At 56.9% G+C, this 8,560-nt stretch overlaps 2 protein-coding genes across 5 annotated transcripts in view; one reads left to right on the top strand and one right to left on the bottom strand.

Moving 5' to 3' along the window:
* The first annotated feature begins 732 nt into the window (after positions 1-732).
* FUZ (fuzzy planar cell polarity protein) lies at positions 733-6,352 on the top strand. Of its 3 annotated transcripts, none has more exons than XM_086353656.1 (11): positions 733-792; positions 1,340-1,461; positions 1,712-1,796; positions 2,301-2,369; positions 2,595-2,699; positions 3,519-3,716; positions 3,865-3,960; positions 4,329-4,435; positions 4,510-4,574; positions 4,656-4,730; positions 5,870-6,352. In XM_086353656.1, exons 2-11 carry the CDS (start codon positions 1,379-1,381, stop codon positions 6,094-6,096), a joined length of 1,110 nt encoding a protein of 369 aa, XP_086209782.1. In that variant the 5' UTR covers positions 733-792; positions 1,340-1,378; the 3' UTR covers positions 6,097-6,352. The 3 variants fall into 3 exon arrangements, with proteins under 3 accessions (XP_086209782.1, XP_086209780.1, XP_086209781.1); XM_086353654.1 differs by lacking the exon at positions 733-792 and adding an exon at positions 798-1,084; XM_086353655.1 differs by lacking the exon at positions 733-792 and adding an exon at positions 798-1,084 and having other exon boundaries at positions 5,031-6,352.
* The window catches only part of AP2A1 (adaptor related protein complex 2 subunit alpha 1), a 27,893-nt gene continuing 25,466 nt past the window's right edge, over positions 6,134-8,560 (bottom strand). For both annotated transcript variants that reach the window (XM_086353636.1, XM_086353637.1), the window contains 5 exons: positions 7,542-7,666; positions 7,341-7,457; positions 7,180-7,249; positions 6,832-6,966; positions 6,134-6,573 (listed from right to left, as the gene is read on the bottom strand). In XM_086353636.1, coding sequence (XP_086209762.1) covers positions 6,496-6,573; positions 6,832-6,966; positions 7,180-7,249; positions 7,341-7,457; positions 7,542-7,666 — 525 coding nt within the window. In that variant the 3' untranslated portion in view covers positions 6,134-6,495. The remainder of the gene's footprint in view (positions 6,574-6,831; positions 6,967-7,179; positions 7,250-7,340; positions 7,458-7,541; positions 7,667-8,560) is intronic.

Raw genomic sequence — 8,560 nt, 5'->3', positions numbered from 1 at the left:
TATTTCTACAATTTCATGAGAAATACAAAGTTTGAAAACAACATTAGCACAGTAGTATCTGTGAAAACGTGAATAACCTGTGTTAAACTGTCAACTTTTTATTTCAGGGAAAGGATTTCGGTAGGAGTATTTTCACATTCTGCACTATACACTATCATGAATAAATTCATTATAAATATTATTTTACGATTCTGGAATATAAAGGACTTCATCTTCCTTCTTCTAATAACAAAAACAACCAAGTCATTTGTTGGTTACTAGGCAACTCTTGCCGGACCAAACCATCCTCGAAGGTAAGGGGGGAGATGATATCTTTCTCAATTTTGCTCTAAGGAAGATTGCTCGTGATTCGTCATGCGGCCATCTTTGAGAGGGGCACAGCTATTTACAGCCTTAGAAGGAAAATAAGACTGGTCGTTGCTAGGAAACCCCAAGGCAAGGTCGGCATCTTTGAGCGGGGCATAGTGTTTCTACCTTGAAAGAGAAAGCCAAGCTAAAGCGGTTGCTAGGCAACGCCTAGACGCCATCGCCATCTTTGAGTGTGGTACGGTTGTTTGTCAATTCAGAATGTGAAACACACTCGCTTACGTGGTGGTTACTAGGCAGCGCCTTGGGGTTGTCACTACCTTCAAATTGGGCTCTTCATCCTCTTCTTTAAATAAACTCAAATCGCTTCAAGTAGCGACCAGTCAACTTAGCAAATACAAAGCCGCCATCTTTGTTAGGGGTATTGTGACTTCCGGCGGGGGCGGAAGAGAGCGTAACGGGGCTCTGGGGGAGGCGCTGGAAAAGGTCTTGACGAGGGGTTTGAGTTGGGATGAGGAAGGCGGGAATTCAGTCCTCTTCCAATCAGCTCCCTATCTCGCCCTCTGGCGGCTCCGGACCGCAGCAGCCCGGCTTCGTGTGACTATGGGCGTGCTCAGAAGGGGGCATTGACTCTCTCCACGAGGGAACTGGGTGGCGAGCGTTCCAGATGGGGGAGGAGGGGACTGAGGGCACGATACATCTGCTGTGCCTCGCTGCATCTAGCGGGGTCCCCCTGTTTTGCAGGAGCAGCCGCGGTGGCGCCCCCGCCCGCCAACAGGTGGGACCCCGGGCGCCTGGATCTCTGAAATAGCAGGGTTTTAGAAGGACTTTGGGTCCTCAAGGGAGTAGAGGCTGGGGACGTTTCAGAATTTGTTTAGACCGTCGAAGGTGCAATTGACCAATGATCCTGGTTCCTTGAAGAGGAGGGCCCAGGGGATCTAGAGAGAGGAACGGGGTTGGGGGCCTGAGTAATTGGTTCCCAAGGAGGAGGAAATTGGGGGGCTCTTGTCTCAAGTTCACAATCTTTCCCCAGCTCCCATTCTCTGTCATCGGCTCTCTCAATGGAGTCCACATGTTTGGGCAAAATCTCGAGGTGCAACTGAGCTCTTCGAGGACGGAGGACACAACCGTGGTGTGGAAGAGCTTCCACGACAGGTCTCCAAGGGCAGCTTGGGGGCAGGGCCAGGGGGACAGCCCCCGTTGAAGATGACCCCTAGCCTGTCCAGATCTCCAGCGCCAGCTGAGACTGGGTTGTGGGATCTTTGACAAGGCATTCAGCCTGATTCCTGAGCTTCTTTGTATGAGAGGCCGGTTGTGCTGGGGCATGGGTCCAGGGCAGACCTACTCTCCTCTTTGCCTTGTTTACTTGGCCTGGACTCATCCTTCTCACCTTCCTTTCTCACAGCATCACCCTCATTGTTCTGTCGTCTGAGGAGGGCACCTCGGAGCTGAGGCTGGAGAGACTACTCCAGATGGTATTTGGGGCCATGGTGAGACTCCCTACTCCTCTTTTTTTTTTTTTTTTTAAAGTTCTTGTTTGTTTTTGTCCACACCCTGTGGCATGTGGGATCACAGTTCCCAGACCAGGGACTGAACCCGCCCCCTGCTGGGTGGAAGTGCAGTGTCTTAACCACTGGACCACTAGGGAAGAGAGAGAAGTTGCTCAGTTGTGTCCCACTCTTTGTGACTCTATGGACTGTAGCCCCCAGGGTCCTCCATCCATGGGATTCTCCAGGCAAGAATACTGGAATACTAGGAATACTGGAATACTAGGGAAGTCCCTCCTTAACTCTCTTTCCCAACCCCAGGAATCTGAGCTCTCAGCATCCCTCTCCCTCAGACCCAGGAGTCCAGACTCCAGCAGCCTCCTGTAGAACCCAGGAATTCTGGCCCTCAGTCTGACTCCTCCCTTAGACACAGGAGTCTGAGTCCCAGCCCCTCCTGTCTTATAACCAATTGTCCAGGGCCCCTACTCTCCTATATGTTTCTTCTAGGTTCTTCTCGTGGGACTTGAAGAGCTAACCAATATCCGCAACGTAGAGAGACTGAAGAAGGAGCTGAGGGTGAGGCTGAAGGACATGAGGATGGGAAGTTAGGGTACCTGATCACTGATATTTGGGAACTGTAGTTCCCAGAAAACCCTGGGGCAGCCTTATCCATTGGGCTCCCAGGGCATCTTGGTTGTCTGACATCCCCTAGCAAGGCCCAGTGGGCCAGTTTTCTGAGGAGGAGCCAGCAGATTTGGGTGCCACCTGCATCTTAGGCTTCTCCATTTCCCCTTCTGCTAGGCCAGTTACCGCCTCATCGACAGCTTCCTGGGGGACTCAGAGCTCATCGGAGACCTGACCCAGTGTGTGGACTGTGTGGTTCCTCCCGAGGGGTCCCTGCTGCAGGTATCGGGAATACCTTGTAAACTTTTAAAACTATCCCTCTGGCCCTGGCTCAGTGTCCATCCTCTTACCTTTGGACCATTGCCTCTTCCTATCCTTTTGGCTTCCGGTCCAACTCCCACTTGACCCCGGAAGGATCTTTCTACACCCAGAGCTGACTCTGTCCCTCCCTTGGTCACAGCCCACCCTCGACTTCCATCAGCCCCAGGACAAGGTCCCAGCCCCTTAGTGTCAAGTTGAGGACCTGAGGAATCTGACGCCTGCCCGCCTTCTCGCCCTGACCTCTTCTAACTCCTAACTCCACAGTCCACCCTCTCCTAGCTGCCTCATGAGTCTCGCAAATCCCCACAACTCCCCAGTTTCTCTGCCCTGGCACATCCCGTTCTTTCTTCCACGGAAATCTCTATCTACTTTTCCTTAAATATCGATCTGATTTCATCTGGCATGGGTGCCTCCCAGCAGTGTGGCTCTGGGCAGGTGACGACCTCTCTGAGCTTCAGTAGATTGTGGATTGCGCCCACCTGGCACTTAATAGCACTCAATAAACTGTAGCTGCTGCTGTTAAAATTACTAGCTTCGGCAGGATGTGTCAGACTAGGCAGCGGTCACCCTACCTGTTTAATTTTACAGTGTGACTTGGGGATGGTAAGCCGCATGTGAAGGTGAAGGAACTCAGGCCCAGGGAGGGTGAGACACAGGAGCACGGCCACCAAGCTAGCTTTGAATTGTACGCCGGTGTCTTCCCCCTACTAACCCGCCTTGGAAGTCTGTCGCCTCTGCTCATGTCCTCTGACTTGCAGTCGGCCTGCCTCCCTTACCCAGGAAGCCCTCTCTGGGTTCGCTGAGGCGGCGGGCACGGCCTTCGTCAGCCTGGTCGTGTCAGGCCGGGTGGTTGCAGCGACCGAGAGCTGGTGGCGGCTGGGGATGCCGGAGGCCGTGCTGCTCCCATGGCTGGTGGGGTCCCTGCCCCCGCAGGCCGCTCGCGACTACCCGGTGTACCTGCCGCACGGGAGCCCCACGGTGAGTGGGTGGGTGGGGCGGACAGGCGGAACGGTGAGGGCTGGGAGGAGCGCGCCAGGGGTAGGACCTGGAGGACCGCCTCTAGGAGCCCGGGCTTGACATGAGAAGAGGAGGGGCTCCGGCCAGCCCACCCTCCTCGCTGCTGCAGGTTCCACACCGGCTACTGACCCTGACGCTTCTGCCGGACTTGGAGCTGTGTCTTCTCTGCGGCCCGCAGCCTCCTCTCAGCCAGCTGGATGCGCAGGTGAATCGGGGCTCCGTCCCGCTTTTCTCCTAGTTTACCGTTTCTACTCGCGAGCCCTGGCCCTTCTCTGAGCACCATGCGGGGCGAGTGCGCCTTTACCCTGGACCCGCCCTGTGTCCGCCCCGCCCCTCGCAGGCCCCGCCCCTCGCAGGCCCCGCCCCTAACAGACCCCACCTTCTCGTAGGCCCCGCCCCTCTGGGCTCCGCCTCAGTGGCCCCCATCCTTCCAGGCCTCCCTCTCTTCCCTCCCGCGGTCCCCTCTGCCTTTGTGGTCTCCTCCCCAGCTCCCTGGCCAAACTGCCTCCCCTTGGTACCGCCCTGACCTCGTCCTTGGGCCTCGCCTCTCTCGCTGATCACGCCCCCCTGCAGCTTCTGGAGCGCTGGTGGCAGCCCCTGTTGGAGCCGCTGCGGGGCTGCCTGCCGCTGGGAACCCGAGCGCTGCCCGCGGGCTTCCCACTGCACACGGACATCCTCGGGTAGGGCGCGGCAGGGGAATGGGTTGGGGGTCCTCCGCACCTCTTTCCTGGCCGTGACACCTGTTTCCCCACAGGCTGCTGCTCCTCCACCTGGAACTGAAACGCTGTCTCTTCACGGTGGAGCCCTCGCGGGATAAAGGTGACTGGGAGGTGGGCGGGGCCGGGAGGGGCGGGGGCTGGGCAGGGGCTCTGCGTTACCGCACCCCTCTTCCACCTTCAGAACCGTCTCCGGAGCACCGCCGGCGCCTTCTCCGCTCTTTCTACACCCTGGTTACCGCCACTCACTTCCCACCAGGTCAGCGGCGGGCACAGCGACCCCTTTGCACACACTGGGGCACTGGGTCCCAGTTCTCACGAGGCGGGAGTAAGAGGCAGGGGAGGGGGAAAGCGGTAGGAGAAGCGTGGACTGGGGATGGCCGTCTGGGAGCCCCGGGCATGTACACGGGCACGAAGGGAAGAGAGCTTAAGGGAGGGGCAGGAAGGGCCCAGCCTGCAGGTTTCAGAGCCTCCTGGCTGACCCTAAACACCGAGACCTCATCTCCTGCCAGGTGCTTTTTGTGTATTGACTCACTTCTTCCTCGGGCTTCCCTTATAGCTCAGTTGGTAAAGAATCCACCTACGATGCGGGAGTCCTGGGTTCGATCCCTGAGTTGGAAAGATCCCCTGGACAAGGGAAAGGTTACCCACACCAATATTCTGGCCTGGAGAATTCCATGGATTGTATAGTCCATGAGATCACAGAGAGTCAGAGAAGACTAAGCGATTTTCGCATCCTCATAGTTGAAGGTTATCTCCTGTTACATCATTATTTCCATCTTATAGATGAGCAAACAGGCTTAATAAACAGCAGAGCTCTGCTGTGATTCAAACACAGGCAATCCACACGCTCCTGCTCTACTGCTAAAAATACAGGCTTTGGGTGGAGGAGGTTGGTAGATTCCACAGAACACAGGTCCAGGAGGAAAAGCTGTCACACAGAACCTGAGGCCCAGACAAAGAAAGGGACCCAGAGTGATACTACAATCCCAGCAAAGACCCTGATGAGTGTAACAAAATAGTGAAAAGTTCCATCTGGAGGGGCAAAGGACTGCCCCTTCCTAGCCATGCGACCCCACCTCCCTCACCTGCTTCCCAAGTGGGGTGGGGTCCTCTGGAGGCCAGTGCCTGGCACCTGGGCAGCATCTCTTGCATGTCTGTGATCTGTACTGCTAACCAGATTGCTTGGGGCTGCACACACAGTGTCCCCAGGAAAGTGGGGCACTGGGGCTGGAAGAGGGGGAGAGTCTGATCTCAAGTCCTGACAGCTGGCTGGAGCTGCGAGCCTCTTCCATCAGATGTTAAACTTAGCCCAGGATGGGGGATGGCTCCCTCAGGTTGGCATTCTAGTTGTCCAGGCCTCACTGGTCACCTCGACCTTCGTTGTCCTTCCTTCAGAGCCAGGGCAGCCAGAGGAGAAAGCAGAAGAGGCCATCCACCGGGCCCAGGTAGCCAGAGCCTGCTACTTGGTGTTGGGGACTGAGGAGCCAGGCACAGGATGGCGGCTGGTGGCGCTGCAGTTGGGGCCACGGCGGCTGCTGCTGCTGCTGTCTGCTCAGAGTCCCACATACGGGCTGCGGGGCCTGGCCACCCACACTCTGCATGCCCTCACCCCGCTCCTCTGACCACTGGACCTGAACGCCAGACATAGACAAGGACGGGGGCTGTTAGCGTCTCTGTTTATTCGCTCACAATAATACACAGCCCCTGGAAGGGAGGGGGCAGGAGGGGCTATGACAGGATGGGGTGGGAGGGGAGGAGGCACCCACTTCCCCACCCCTCTCCCCTCTGTGCTTCAGGGGGAAAGGGAGGGAGGGGGCTCCCCCTTACCCCCCAGAATGTAAACAGCAGCAGATGAACAAAAATAAAAATACAAAAGGCCGGAGGAAGTTCCTGGACATCCCCCCACCCCAGGGTCTTCCCTGTCACCAGCGGAGGTCCCTCGCTGCCCCATCCACCAAAGCTGCCTCAGTCCTGGGGGCTGCCCAGTGCCGGCCACATCCCCGGGGGGCAGAGTCCAGGGCTCAGAACTGCTGCGCCAGCAGCTCACACAGGTGACGGGAGACGGGTTCCTTGCTGGTGCGCAGGGTCAGCCGGTACATCTAGTGGGGACAGGGCGACTCAGGGGGGAGGCAGAGAGGATGGAGAGCCGGGGGAGGAGAGTTAGACACAGGGCAGATAAATGATGAGAAAGGATCAAGCGGTCAGAAAAGTAATATAAGAGAGGGAAAGGATGAAGGTAAAAAAGGTCACAAAGGGTATAAAGGATATAGAGACAAAAAGCAGGGAGAAAAAGGGAGAGGAAGACAGAAGGGCAGAGAATGCACAAAGAGCAGAAGGCCTTGGAAACTACCACTCACCTGAGCCTGGGCATTGGGCTCCAGCCGGAGCAGACAGCCCACCTGCAGGGCTTTAGTCTGGATGATTCCAGCCCCCACGAAGTTCTCAGGGTTGGGGTCCACATTGTCCAGGAGAGCAGAGCCAAACCCCAGGAGCTAAGGGGGCGGGGGGCCCAATCTCTGTTAGCTCCCAGACAGCAGCATGCCAGTTACCCCAAACCCTTGGGAGTGGAAATTAGTCCGACTTTACCAATGGGAAAACAGGCTCAAGTAGAGCAGCCACCGTACCCCAAATCCCAGAGTTCGGGAGAGGAGAGTGAGGCAGGACTGGGATGGTAGCCCCCGTGCCTCTCCTGTCTAGCCTCTCACCTTGGCCTTAGTGACCTCCGCGTCCATGGGGTGGTTGGCTTTGAAGATTTTCTGGGCCTCCTGTTGGGGGCTAGGGGCAGGAAAAGGTCCAAGTCAGGGATCTGGAAGCCCAGTCCCGCCCACCCTGAGGGCGGCTTTGGCTCCCCTCGCCCTCGGCTCACAGGCTCAGCTGCTTCCAACGCTGGAAGAAGTCCTGGGCCGCCATCTCCGTCGGCTGGAAGAACTTGTTGATGGTCACTGGGAGTTTCAGGGTGAGGGACTGGGGGGCGCCCCCGTACCTGGCGGGAGAGGGAGGGCTCGTCAGGCCCCGCCCTCGCCCTGGAGGCCCCGCCCACCCGGCAGCGCCCCGCCTCCTGACTCACCGGAAGCGCACCGACAAGAGCGGCGGCGTCAGGAAGTCCCGCAGACACTCAATGTTGAGCACCTGCTGCACCTGCGCCCCGCCGTCCACCTGCGAGGCCACCCGCTTGGTCTGCACGGCCAGCTGTGCCCGCCCGTGGTCAAGGAAGCCAGAAACGCGAGCGGGGGAGGGGGAAGGAATGGAGGGGAGCCGACGAGGGCTCGAGGACTTCACCATCACCTGATGGTTCAAAACTTCCCTGGCGCCCCCAGCCCTGCCATCCCGGGCTCATCCAACATGAACCAGCTCCAAAGTCCTTCCTAATCCAAACCTCTGACCTGGGTGCCTCTGGCTTTCCACAGTGGGCTCAGCCACCTCCATTATGGCACAGGTCATGCCCTGGCTCTGAAGGCTGACCTAGGCTTGAATCTCAGCTCTTCTTAGAGGTTAAGAAGTCACTTAACCTCTCTTAGCCTCATCTTCGAAATGGATATAAGTGTCCTCAGCAGTCAATGAAATAATCTCCCACAAGTACCTGTCAGTGTGTCTGGCACATGGTAAGTTCACTGAAATGGGAGCAATCAGTGTTACTACCATCTATCTGTGTCGACAACCCATTGGCAAGTTGGGGCCTTATTTCTCTCCTCCCGCCCCTGCCCAGAACAAAGCTGAGCCTCAAGGTCTCTGGAAATGATGAATGAAACAAAGAGCTAAAATGGTCTTCAAATTTTGGGGTATAATCACTCTAATTTCCAAGTTGTGGAAACTGAGGCCAAGAGAAGGGGGACAGGGGACTGACACTGCTCAAGCAGTTCCTTCATGCCAGCACCCTTCCAGGGTCTTCCAGCCACACTGATTCTCAAAACAAGACTGAGAAGGAGAGGAGGGTCCACATTTCACTAAAGGAATTTCAGGGCTCGGAGAGGCCAAGCGACTGGCCGAGGCACTGGAATCACGGGTGTGGAGCCCGATGGAAGACAAGGTTAGGACACGGCAGAGGGGCCTAACAGGGACCAACTGAGGCCCAGAGCATGTGGGATT

Source organism: Bos grunniens, chromosome 18 (genome assembly GCF_055505025.1).
Source record: "Bos grunniens cultivar Pamir isolate PY7600 chromosome 18, Bosgru_T2T1.0, whole genome shotgun sequence".
Lineage (NCBI taxonomy): Eukaryota > Metazoa > Chordata > Mammalia > Artiodactyla > Bovidae > Bos > Bos grunniens.
This window is presented reverse-complemented; position numbering and strand designations above follow the sequence as displayed.

Coding starts and splice junctions, on each gene's coding strand:
- FUZ (XM_086353654.1), top strand. CDS start 974: ATGGGGGAGGAGGGGACTGAGGGCACGATACATCTGCTGTGCCTCGCT. Junction 3,717..3,864: donor TGCCGCACGGGAGCCCCACG/GTGAGTGGGTGG, acceptor TCGCTGCTGCAG/GTTCCACACCGGCTACTGAC. Junction 3,961..4,328: donor TCAGCCAGCTGGATGCGCAG/GTGAATCGGGGC, acceptor GCCCCCCTGCAG/CTTCTGGAGCGCTGGTGGCA.